The 13,663-nt window shown below is 44.3% G+C and overlaps 1 protein-coding gene across 1 annotated transcript in view; it reads right to left on the reverse strand.

The window, feature by feature from the left end:
• Positions 1-13,663, reverse strand: part of LOC149869051 (uncharacterized) — an 83,855-nt gene that overhangs the window by 55,701 nt on the left and 14,491 nt on the right. Inside the window, 2 exon segments of the mRNA XM_090037689.1 lie at positions 305-1,035; positions 4,045-4,061. Coding sequence (XP_089893815.1) covers positions 305-1,035; positions 4,045-4,061 — 748 coding nt within the window.

Genomic DNA, 13,663 nt, shown 5'->3' on the forward strand with positions numbered 1-13,663 from the left:
ATTTGCTCGAGAAGCATCTATGGATGCATGCCAGCATTTTGGTCGCTTTACTAGCCGCAGCATCGCATTGGAGGCTCATGTTCATCTTGTGGTCAATGATGACCCCCAAGTCTTTTTCTTCCGTAGTGCTAACCAATGTAGCACTGCCGAGCCTTTAAGGGTGCTGCAGGTTTTTCCTTCAAAGGTGGAAAACACCATCAAGTTCTCATCTGCCCATTTGCTGAGCTTGTCCAGGTCAGCCTGGATCACCCGCCTATCTTCTGGCGTGGATGCTTTGCCCCAAAGTTTGGTGTCATCGGCGAACTTGGCCAGTCCACTCCTGACTCCAATGTCCACATCGTTAATGAAGATGTTGAACAGTATGGGTCCCAGGACAGAGCCTTGAGGGACCCCACTGGTCACAGGGCACCACGATGAGTGACTGCCATCAATCACAACCCTCTGGGTCCAACCACAAAGCCAATTTCCCAGCCAGCGGATCGTGGTGGAGCCAAAGCCACAACTGGGCAGTTTGGCCAAGAGGTGATCATGGGATACCAGATCAAAAGCTTTTTTGAAGTCAAGATATATGACATCAATCTCTTCTCCCTTGTCCAGGTGATAGGTCACCTGGTCATTGAAGGAAATGAGATTGGTCAAACAAGACCTACCCGCAACAAACCCATGCTGGTTATCCCTTAGAATGTTAGCCTGGGCCAGTCCCTCAAGGATGGCCTCCTTAATAAACTTTTCTAGGATCTTCCCCAGGATAGAAGTCAGGCTAATGGGCCTGTAGTTAGCCGGATCCACTCTCCTCCCTTTCTTGAAGATCGGCACCACATTGGCCTTCTTCCAGTCTTTGGGCACTAAACCAGAGCACCAGGAGTTTTCAAAGATCCGTGCCAGGGGCTGGGCTTAGACGCTCTCCAGCTCCTTGAGTACCCTGGGGTGCAGGTTGTCAGGGCCGGCTGACTTGAAGGTATCCAGCTTCTCAAGGTGTTCCTTCACGAGGTCAGCATTGATGGAGGGTAGGGGATCCCCCTCACCCAGATTTCCCTGTCCCATAGCAGGCATGGGCATCCCATGTGACTGATGAAAGACTGACGCAAAGTACCTATTTAATAGGTTGGCTTTTTCCTGGGTGTCAGTTGTCAGTTGCCCCATCTGGTTTAGCAGGGGTCCAACATTGCCCTTGCTTTTCCTCCGGCTCCCCACATATCTGAAAAGGACTTTTTGTTGTCCTTGATGCCTGAAGCTAGTTGGAGTTCAGTTGCAGCCTTGGCTTTCCTGGTTTGCTCCCTGCAGGACCGGACCAGCGCAGAGTAATCCTCCTTGGAGGTGAATCCTGTCCTCCATCCTTTGTAGGCTTTCCTTTTTAGCCACAGGAGGTCCGCTAGGTCTCTGGAGAGCCAGGTGGACTGCTATGCCTTCTTGCTGCCTTTCCTCTATGTTGGAATAGATTTAGCTTGTGCACTGAGGATCACTTCCTTGAGAAGCAACCACTCTTCTTGAACTCCCATCTCCCTGGGTTCATGGTCCCTGAGGGCCTGACTGACAAGCCTCTTGAGCTTGTCAAAGTCAGCTTTTCTGAAGTCAAGGACTTCTGTGTTGCTGACTGACTTCCCAGCTTTACGGCGGATGGTGAAGGTGATCAGCTCATGGTCGCTGTCACCCAACTTCCCATCGATCACTAGGTCGCCGATTTAGGTCGTTCCCCGTAGCCAGTACCAGGTCAAGCAGCGCTTTGCCTCTCGTTGGCCCATAGACTTCTTGAGTCAGGTAGAGGTCATCCACGCACGAGAGAAAGCTTTGCGCCCGCTCAGATTTAGCTGAGTGATCTTCCCACAAGATGTCCGGGTAATTGAAGTCACCCATGACTACCAAGGTCCTGGAGCAAGCGGCCTCAGTCAGTTCCCGGGCGAACTCCTGGTCAAGCTCAGGACTTTGAGTGGGAGGTCTGTAGTAGACTCCCACCGTTGTGTCCCCTGTGCCGAATTCCCCACGAATTTTTACCCAGAGGGTCTCTAGCTGTCCATGCCGGTCACCAACATCAGCTTGCAGGGACATGTAGCTTTCCTTGACATAGAGAGCTACACCCCCGCCCCTTTTGTCAACACGATCCCTCCTGTACAGGGTATAGCCCTCTATACCCGTGGTCCAGTCATGGGTGGAGTCCCACCAGGTCTCCGTTATCCCAATGACATCATATTTCTTTGCACTGAGCAGGAGGACGAGCTCATCCTGCTTGTTGCCCAGGCTCCTGGCATTAGTGTACAGGCAGGCAAGTGTGCCCTTGGGGGCTCTTGCCTTGCCCACAGATTGTGCCAGGGCTGGGGCAGGGGTGGGCTCCCTTAAGTGCCCCTTTAAGTGCCTTGGTCCACTGGCTCTGCAAGGGCCGTTCAGCAGGCCAGCAGGGGCAGTAGTCTCCCCATCTCCCAGCGGGCTTAGTTTAAAGCCCGGTGGAGCAGGTCAGCCAGCCTGGCTGAGAAGAGCCTCCTCCCCAGGGGAGAGAGGTGGAGGCCATCTCTTCCCATCAGCTCGCTGCCTCTCTCTCCAAAGAGCGGGCTGTGGTCATGGAAGCCAAAGCCTTCCCGATAACACCAGCACCGCAGTCTTTGGTTCACCGCATGGATCCTCCTCTCCCTCCTCAGCCCATAGCCCGAGACTGGGAGGATCGACGAAAACACCACCTGAGCTCCCAGACCCCTAAGCCCCGCTCCCAACTCCCTGTAGCGCCTCATGACCTGGCTGGGGGTGCTCCGAGCCATGTCATTGGTGCCCACATGAATCAGGAGCATGGGGTAGTGGTCTGTAGGCCGGAGGAGCTGCGGGATCCTCTCCGCAATGTCTCGGATGCGGGTCCCCAGGAAGCAGCAGACTTCCCGGGCTAAGGGGTCGGGGCGGCAGATTGCCCCCTCAGTGCCTCGCAGGATGGAGTCTCCCACAACAAACACCTTACGCTTTGTCTTGGGGAGAGTGGGGCCAGTAGCTGCGGTCGAGCCTGGGTTGCCTGCGGGAGCTGGCAACTGCGTGGGCTCTGCTGGGGCTGCAAGAGGTGCGAACCTGTTGCTAAGCTCCGGCGGGGCAGCGGCCTTGGTGCGGCGGGCCTTGGGGCCATTGACCACCTTGGTCCATGCCCCTGACCGGGCAGAGCGGGAGGTCCCAGAGTCCTCCTTAGTCATGGAGGGAGACGGAGCTCTCCCCTGCGGCTCCCGGGGGAGAAGGACCTGGCAGTAGGAGTCTATCTCCTGCTCGCAGTCCCTGATGGCACGCAGTCTCTGGACTGTGGCCTGGAGCTCCTCCAGCTGGCGCGCCAGAGACCCCAGTAGGGAGCAGACCCTGCAAGGGGAGGTGGCCATGCTCCTGGGCCCCAGATCCTGAAAAAGGGACAGGCAGCCCCCGCAGCCAAGAGCCAGGGGCTCCGTCTGCGTGGAGCCCGGAACCATGGGCTCCATCTGGGCGGCCGTCTCTGAGGTGCCCAGTGGAGGGGCCACAGAGCCCGAGGGGACCCTCGGGGTGCGGCACGTGCCCATCCATGTCATGCCTCTGGTAGGCTGGCTACGGCTGGGGCTGACTACTCTGGGGGGGTTGCAGGCAGGTTCTCGTGCCCTCCCACGCCCTCCCCTGCATGAACTCCGCACTAACTCAAGCGCCTGTTTACGCAGCCTGTTCGCCTGGCTCCGGTCGCGGGGCTCCCTGGGGGGCTGGGCCAAGTAGGGGCCTGGGCAGGGGCTTGACCCGGCCCGGCACCAGGCAGCGGCCTCCTCCCAGCAAGCGAGGAGTTAACCTTTGAACATTTGTGCCTATAGTTCAGTGAGAATGCAACATTGTGATTACAGTTATTTATGAGTGAAAACCATGTGCCTTTAAAGATATTATCCAGTTTTAGAGCTTAATATTTATCTCTTAAACTTCATGAGCAGATTTTGACCTAAACCCCCTAAAACACAGGGGTTCACAACCTTGACCTATCTCTCAAATCTCTAAAAACTCATAATACTGTAATTACTATGGTCATTAGCACTGTACCACTAGTTAACCTTGTGACAGTATTTTAAAAAATACCATAGATTGGTTCTTCACTGAAACAATTAAAAGCAAAATACAGGGTAGAATACAAGAGAGTATTTCTTTACCAATCTTGAGGGCTAGTTAAAAATAGTCATAGTGTGGGAGTACCCTTGAAATTATAAAGCACAGGGCTCTTTTTTCCATTCAGTGTAACATTTTAGCACTCTCTAAAGTTCAGATATAGTTGTTTATTGTAATGGAACATATTACTCACTTGGTGGACCCATGTAAAAATAGTAGGCCAACTGAGCCCCTTATATTGCAAACTATTTTGTCCAATGATGATGCCATATTAATAGCAATGCCATATTAATGCCATATTAATAGCAATAACTGTATTTATGTGCTTGTTCTAAATTTTTGAAGGCAGTTGTAAGTTAACTTCCTCTCTACCTAATTAATTATGAATTTAATAGGATCTCATGTATATGAGTGTAAGCAAAGGTTTGTCTCAGTGCTGGAAACAAAATCTCTGTTTTAGATTGTCAGTTTCTTAAAGGCTAGATTAGATGGTCTGAAGATTTTGTCAAAAATGTTTTCAGTTAAAAAAATGCCCTTTTTATAATTCAAGAGTTTTGAAGAATTAGTTTCAAGGGAATATCTTTTTGGGAGAAAACAACAAAAAGAAAACATTTCGGAAATGTCAAAATGTCCTATGGAGATGTTGTGGAATACATTTTGATTTTTTTTCCCCCTGAAGTGGCTTTTTTTCATTTCAAACATATGTATGTATGTGTTTAAAAAGTCAATATTAGAATGAAATGCATACATTTTATCAGAACAAAATGTTTTGCTAGAAACCGTTTTTTTCCCCCAGAATTGTAGATGCATTTGGATGTTTCAGATTTTTTCCGTTGCAGAATATAGACAAATTGTGGAAATTTCCTCATGTTAGAAAATGCAGTTCCTGCCATTATTCTTGAGTAAATTGCTGACCATGGGGGCAACAAACCTATTTGCAGTCTTTAAAGCTCCTTTAAGTAACCCTGATACCAAGAGCAAGATGTTTGAGGATGAGTAAGAAGACCTATAGGTAGACAGAGAAAAATGAGGAAGCACTGGGGATGGGTGAAGACTTGCTTCTGCCATGAGCATTTATATATATACCTTTTCATCCCATGATTCACCAGAGCTCCACCACTTCAGTTTAATCGAGTCTGCTCAGCACACAAGCTGACACACAGAGCACTGTGCCATGTACAGTTGCATAAGTGGTGAAATGCATGTCAGCAAGCAAAAAATACTGCATCCAGCTCTGGGCGCCACGCTTGATTAGTGCTCATGATTAGAGGTCTAGAGACCAAGTCATATGAAGAAAGGCTGAAATACTTGGGACTGTCCAGCCTGGAGAAGTCAAGACTCAGAGGGGACTTGGTGGCAGCCTATGAGTATATTAGGGGCATACATCAGGGCCTGGGGGACTATATATTCATCAAGGCCCCCCCAAGGGAGGAAAAGAACCTATGGGCACAAACTGATTGAAGATCACTTCAGACTAGAGATAAGAAAAACTTTACAAGTCAAGTGCCAAAGGTTTGGAACAGGCTCCCCCCAGAGGTGGTAGATTCACCTACCCTGGTGATCTTCAAAAAGTGTCTTGATGCCCATCTTGCTGAGGTCATCTGACCCCCGCAGTCTTTCCTTTACAAGTACAGTGGGGGCTGTATCCAATGATCTGTAACATCTCTTCCAGCCCCTAACATCTATGAAACTACAAAAATGGCAGTGGTGCACTTTGAAACTAAAGCACCTTGTATATGTTTTAGTTTGAAAGTCCATCACTGACATGTTCTCAGTGCAGACGCACATTTTGTCATTTATACAATTGCAAGTGATGCAGTGCCGGGCATATGTATGACACTGACACTGCAGCACTTATATGTGTAAAAATGCCCCAAACCCAGAACAACACAGGGATAATAGGGCAGGCAGTAGGCCCAACACCCATTTAAGTGCTTACAGATGGATTTAGAGGCTTAATTAGGCAGCCACTTTTGAAAACTTGTTCAAGGTCATACTGGAAGTTTGCGGCAGGGCTAATAGCTGAATCTGGATATTCTGAGTTCCAGTCCAGTACCTTAGCCACAAGACTAGGCTCTTATCAGTCACTGTGGGCCATGTTATTTAAAGGGCATATGTATTTAGCAACCTCTGGCATGTCTTTAAAATCTTTCCAATCAATTCTTCAAGAGCTTTTAGAAATGCATGTAGTGTATTATACATCGATCATAGGCTACTAAAAGTGAACAGTAATGAGATTATGTTCATATTTATAACTGCTATAATTACCATATCAGCTGTTTAAAATAGGAGTCCTATATGTTATCTATAAACCGTCCTTGAAGCAGTGCTCTACTATCTGTCCTCAAGAAACGCTTGGTTGTTTGGGGTTTTTTTGTTTGGGTGTCATATTAATGTTGTTAAAAAAAATTGTCTCAATTCAGTGGAAAAGATGTTTGATGTGTCTTAATGAAACATAAAGCTCTATGGAAATAAGTAATCAGATTTATTTAAAGTATCAGAAATCCTTTGAGAGCTCCTTCGTGTTATGGAAAATCAAACTGTCTATTTGATATACTTTTTAGTGAATTCAGATGATAGCAAAACCAATCTCAAAAAGTGTTGCGTTGACTTGTCTTGAGCTGATACAGCATTGATAAATACAGTTATTTGTGATTCTCCTCTGCCTGTTTTATAACATCCAAGACTTGCAATCATTTTTTTAAAGGCATGCATAGAACATGAAAGTATGTGGTTCCATACTGTTAAAGCAATTAGTTTTACTAAAACAAACAGGTTATAAATGAACCACTACAATGATATAAATAAAACAGGATAACGACACTTATAAATATATTTGAATAAAATGACAGTACATTCTGGCTATTTAATATCAGCACGTTTTGGCCAATTAAAATATTTTATCATTTTATAAAGCTACTATTCTTAGGATCTTAACATTCCTTATGAGTAATACATGTGTGACAACAATAATATAGTCAATTAGAAACAAATAAGATCATTTCAGATGCTACGCTAAGTGCATTATGTGATTCCAAATTAAACTTTTTTTTTTTAATTCTGCAGTTACATTATCCTGTTTTTCCAAGGTGGGGTTTTTCATCCTTTGTGCTATGTGAAAGAACTGCAGAAAAAACTGGAAAAACTTACCAAAGACATCACTGGGCTTGTGATCATGCTAATAGAAATATTGGCATGACTTCAAGGAGGGTCAAATATTATTACTGATATTGAAGTAGTGTCCCAAATGTACTTAGTGCTTACTAAACATATAGTAAGGCATAGTCCTTGCCTCAAGAGAGCTTACATTCTCATGTCGGACATGACTCTCAAAATATCTACAACAGCTCACCTGAGGAAGTTTACAAAAGTAATTTCAAAATACCTCGTGTAGTGCAAACAAAATGCCTCCCCTAGCACACAAATGATCTCTTTTCAGAGTAAAGTGGTATCTAAGCCTTATTCCTCTCTTTCATTCCCTGCTCCTATCCCCAGAACTATCTAATGTTCTTTATTTCACCCGTTCTCTATTACTATTCAAGTCCCTAGTATACCTCCTTTCCTCTATTGCCCAAACTACTTTAGGCTTCACGCAACACCTGTATAGGAACTCCTGTAGCACCAAAATAAGAAAATCAAATACAAAAAATCCCACCCTGTCCCCTCACATGCACAACATTTCAAACAAATAATGTACCATTTACCAATATTATTTAAATGACACACATTGCTTCCATCTTTCACATAAAGCAGCCAAATCAGGACAATTATTTTCTTGACTTAAACTGCACCTTCCACTAGGTTCAGGAGTTCAGAGACATCTGTACTTCACCCAGTCATCTGGTGAGCACAGCAGCAGACAAAGAAACGTATCCTCTGCCTTTTGGACAGCTAGTGGTAGAACTGATACAATGTCATTGTGTAAAGCTAGGGTGCAGTCTAGTTAAACAACTTTGGTTTTCTAAGAGCCTATGAAGACTACTTTAAGGCTCTAATGTGCCTATGTTCTAAGTGAAAAGTCTTTCCTTTTCTTATTCCTGTTCAATACTTAAGAATGGATTTGCTATGTAGAGAGTGTCAATGCCCCACATAAAATATGGACTATGGCTGACATTGATTTTGTCTTTGTCTTACTTATCACCAGAATCCTGAATTACAGCATTAAAAAAAAATAATTAAGGAATCAGGTTAGACATTCCAGAAGAGAATTTACTTAGTCAAAAGTGAAAGAATTTTCCTCCCTGTTCATTGTCACTTCAAATGAGCTGCTAAGTTATTTAATGGCATGATCTGTTAAATCTGGAGTACTTCTTCCAGGTGATAGGCATCTTCAATTCATAATGAAAAGAGCGTTTTTATTCTAAAACCTTTCCAGGGTCTGAACAATACCACATATAAGTTAATTGACATTTTTCTGCTGGCTTCAATGGGCTTTGCATCAGGCCCACAGAGAGATGTAATCATACTTCTATCATGTCTGCTGCTTCATGTTTACTTCTTAGTAAAATATCTTCCTTAATATATGTCACAAAATCCAAAAAAAGTATTTTTCTTACCACTTTTATTTTACAGATAGAGAAAGAACTGGCAAACTAGAACATAAATCTAATATTGTGTCTACTAAAATAACACAGGAAATAAAAATAATGAGATGCCATTCTTCACTTCTGCCAATGTGTTTTTAATTGCTTTTTGACAAGGGGATGTAAGTTTAAAAACTCTCCAAATGTATGTAATGTTGGAACATGGCAGCTTACACATGGCTTTAACAGATCAAGCCCAAACATACAAAAAACAATTGCTGCCTGTTTAAATGAAAATTTCCTAAAGGTTTTTCTGTATGGAAGAAAGCTTGTACAGTACCAGTTCATCTTTCCAATTATAATGAGCTAGTTTACCTTGCATCCTGTTGTTCAAGCTTTTGCTCTTCCATATGGATAAGCATTTTATGATTTTCATTCTTTATTGCCTGAAAGGTCATTATCAATTCTCGTTATTTTCCCCATAGCTCATCTTGTTTTTATGCAACTTTCCAGCCCTTCGTTGACCTTTGAACAACTTAAGAAAGTTACAGTAATTTTTATCTGAATTCATAGGCTTTGAAGCATAACACTCTTCCATCACACACACATAACTTAGCCTTTAGGAACTGTGAATCAAACATTTTCATGTTTAAAACAAGTTTAATGCAGAAATGCAATTATTAAAGGAATGTGAACTAATTTAAACCTAGTTTGAGGCATTAACCTTCCCATTCATTCAGCCACTTTGACGGGATAAGTGCTGACTTAATTTTTTGTAGCTTGTCAGGAGAAAAGTATCCCATCAATATGCAATAACTTGAAGAAAAGAATTGATGTACTGTGCTGTTGGGCAGAAACAATAGAGATTGCTCGCTCTGAATTCAAATTATTGAGCAGTCTGTGTGTTGTGCTGCCCATTAGCTTAAATGAGAACATTTTGTAATGCCAAGTACATAACAATACTAGCCTCAACATTCATCATGTCTGAACCTGGTTTTACACTTCTACTTAGAAAATTGTCATATCTGGGTATTTCCAATCACTGATATTTTGTTACACATATAAAGATGGAATCATTTGAAAGTGCAGTTCAGTGAGTGGCAGTCCAATGTTTAGTTTTTGTGATTTAGAATCGATGATACAAGCCAGAGTGATTTATAACAGTATCTTTTGTTTGTGTACCAGAGGGAAAGTGATAGTCAACAACTAATGAGTTATTGAATTATGAATACCCCAGACATTATACAACATTTACTTCCTTTTTTTCTTCTGTAATCTCTTAAATCTGAGTTTCCAGGACTGTGATACATCACAGAGCAAAATCTGTCCTTAGTTACAACCCTGAAAACCTGGTGGATGCAACAGAAGAGAGAATTAGATTACATAGGTCTTCTTAAATAGAATTCAGAGTGTTGTATCTCATTGAAAGAAGACTTTTGTCCCTGTCTTTTTATGTTTTTTTTTTCCCCCTTCAACCTCTCTGATACTGGATGCAAAGCATGTATGAGAAATGCAGCTGATCAGCACAAGGCCATTGCAAGTTGCAACAAAAATGCAGCATGTTACCTTCTGGTATTTGGTGCCAAGGAAGGCAAATTTTGGCTAGAAATTCATGGAACCTAAAGTGAAATAAGAGCAGAAATTCTGGTCTGTACTGTGCAGCTCTTGGCAGATGGGAGTAAGTGAGAAGAAGAGGTAGAAAATTAACCATTATTTTTAGAATCATTTCTTTATGTCCAGATATCAAATGAGATTTCCAGTGGCACTTCTAGTAAATGTCTCCTCAATTTTGCTCCTCCCTTAAGATAATCCCTACCCATTTATACTCTTTTAATTTGTTCTAGTGCAACAATGCTCTACCCAATTTTCTAGGCTCGTGGCATAACTACAACTGAGCCCCTTACTTGCAAAAATATAATTAATATTCCTATAATCTCAAATATGCAGTATCTTTCACACATTTTGGTATTTTATCACCCTGCATTGCTAACTGAACATTCATTTTATTAGGTTTTAATGAGCAGTAAACTGCTTTACACACTCTTGGCAGGTTGTATTTTTAAAGAAAAATTAGGAAGATAAATACTTAATTTAAAAGTATTTACTAAATTAAATACATTGATTTGAAGCCATGCATAGCCACAGGACCTGGAAAATATGTTTGCATTGTAATTTACATATATAAAGAACTGCTGCCTCAAGAATACTTTAAAAGAACACATAAAGTATTAATATTTTTACTTAAAATAACATTAACAATTAATGGATCTTCATTGCATTGGTTAATTAATATTTTCACTTTAGTCAGACTGTATTCTCTGTGGCTTATTTTAGCTTGTGTTTTATTATTTAATTATTCCATATCAAAACTGAATTTATAAAATGGCATGTATAAAAGAAAATGCAGTTCATAAATGTCAGGTATCTAGGTTGTAGCCATATTGTTCTAGAGCAGGGGTAGGCAAACCCCGATATGGGTGCCAATGTGGGGCATGCAAAGGCATTTTGCTTGGTACACGTGACTTGGGGAAAACAGCAGGGAAGGGGCTGGGACTGTGCTACCATAACAAGGATTAGACCACTCATGCCTCCCTCACTGTCTGCCCTGGCACACCAACATCTTATAAGTTGAGGTGGCAGGTGCTTTTGGTTGCTTTGGTTGGGAAAAAGGCTTTGGTTGTGAAAAATATTTTCCCAAGCAGGAAGCAATAAAGAAAATATTTTCCCAGGCAGGAACCAACTGTGACCACCAGAAACCTAAGATCCTGCTCCTCCCTTTGTTTCAAGGTAATTTGCATCATCACAGATTATCACAGGAGGTGAGAAGCTCCATACCATCTAGGAACTGACTGCCCAGAGGAGTTTTCCATCTACTGACTCCTCTGTGAAATCCTATGAAATATGAATTTTCATTTCTACACAGGAGAACCTTTACAAACTTTTCTCCAATGCCTGATGAAAGGTGTTTGTGCCCAAAAGCTTGCAATTAAAGAAAAGTTTTTGGAAAAATCTTGTTGGTCTATCTCTACTATGAATCCTGATTCATAAATGTCTGCTTTTTACAATGTATTTTATAAAATGTACCTATCATGTTATCTAGGCCTATATAAAAACTAACATTCTCAATATAATCAAAATAATAAGGATAAAAGTCTAAAAGTATTAATTTTATGTATTATATTTCAGCTGCATACACTACAGCTACAGCTAAGTACAGAAATGGCACATAAGACAGACAGCATAAGTGATTGGAAACAACCCTAAATTTTTAACAGAATAGAGGGTGCAGACAGAAGTGCGGCTGCCCATTGTAAATCAGAACAGTTTTCAGGAAGTGTTTTGAGTTACAAGGATCCTCTGGACCAAACCAAAATTCATTGTTGGTTCCAGGGGGAGGGGAATCTAGATGCTGGCTGGGAGCCTGCAACTGGTTTCTCCTTGTGAATGGGCCTCCCTCCGTACAAGCCTGAACTATTTTCAGAGTCGGGGGGGGGGGGGTGAAAGGGAGCAGAGGAAGCACTTTCTAGGTCAGGGGAAGCAACGTATTTTGGCCGGAGCACTGAAAATACCTACAATGCCTATGTTGGAAGGTGCTGGAGTGCCAGAAAAACAAAATAATGGCAGGGGGTACATGGCAGGAAGCCCTGCTTGTGCCCCTTGCTCCCCACCCAAAACCCCTGTCCTCCAGCCCTGTTGCCCCTTGCCCCCCAGCCCAGGCTCTGTAGCTATCAGCAGCTACCCAGTTGGGGCTGGCAGCAGTTGGGAGGCTACAAACAGCTGCTGCCCTCCCACACGCCCCAGCTCCAGCTGTCTCCCAGCCCTGGGCTCCAGGAAGGCAGCACTGAACTAGTTGGGGCCGGGAGGGCTGCACTGCCCTGCTGTTTATCCTGAGGTTCCCATTCAGTTGCTGCTAGCATGGAGCTGATGCCAGAGCTGTGAAGCCCAGTGCAGCTGTTTGCAGCCTGCCCACTGCTTGCTGCAGCTGCCCAGAGCCTAGGCTGGCTACAAACCTCTGCACTGGGCTCCAGAGCCCAGTCACCAGCTCTATGCTAGGAGTGGGTTAGCAGCCCTGCAAGAGGCTGGCAGGCTGTGCAGACACAAGTTACAGAAGACAATATGTTTTGAAACATCTTCATATGAACCCTCATGCAATCAGGGCTCAGATTTTCACCTAATCAGTTATTTTCAAACTGTCTGCACCTGTTCATTTGTGGCTATAGACTGCTTTTTGTGGCTATATTGGGTTAAAATTGTCATTTCTGTCTATGCCCAGAAGTTTAGTGCACATAGATTGATTTAAAAATAGCAGAACTCAGTTTAAGATAAACCTGGATGGATGTAGTATCAAATTTAATCAGGTTAATCAGGTTGGGTTAGACCAGTCTATAAAACTTCTGTTACAATCCTCTTCCAACCCAAGGGCTTTTTCTTCACTATTGCTCCTGTCCAGCTAGACTGGCTGGCCAGGCCAGACTGTACAACCCCACCCCTCTGTAACTTGCTGCCTCTGTCAGGGGGAGAACAAAGCCCCTCACCCTGGTCCCAACCCCCCCCTCCCCAAGCTGGGGTCTTCATGCAGCAAGGGGCTTGTCCTCCAACACTGCCCCTGCCTGGCTGAGCTGGCTTGCTGGGCCAGGATCGCCAGCCCTTCACACACCCCCACCACTCAGTGGGAGTGAAGCATAGGGGGGTGGGGCTGTGCAGCCTGTCTGGGTCAGCCATCCGATCTGGGCAGGGTAGTAGTGGGGAAAAGCCCCCACCATGTGGGCCCCTCACAGGTGTGCAGACCTCAGCTCAGGGGTGCAAGACTGGAGTGGGGGGGGCTCATTCCCCACCCCACAACTGCACAAAGGCAGCAACTTATGGGGGGCCAGGGCTGTGCAGCCTGCCCTGGCCAGCCTGTGTGGGCACCCAGCTTTTCTGGCTTGATCGAGGGGGGACAGGTCTGTATGGTGGGGGCCTCTCCTTTCCTCCATTCCCCACCACCATAGTGGAGCTGGGGAGAGATTCTGTGCTGGCTCTCCCCCCCACCACCACCCTACCCCATGACTGACAGGAGAGTACTGGGG

The sequence above is a fragment of the Crocodylus siamensis genome, chromosome 3, assembly GCF_052110815.1.
Source record: "Crocodylus siamensis isolate JL-2025a chromosome 3, ASM5211081v1, whole genome shotgun sequence".
Taxonomy (NCBI): domain Eukaryota; kingdom Metazoa; phylum Chordata; order Crocodylia; family Crocodylidae; genus Crocodylus; species Crocodylus siamensis.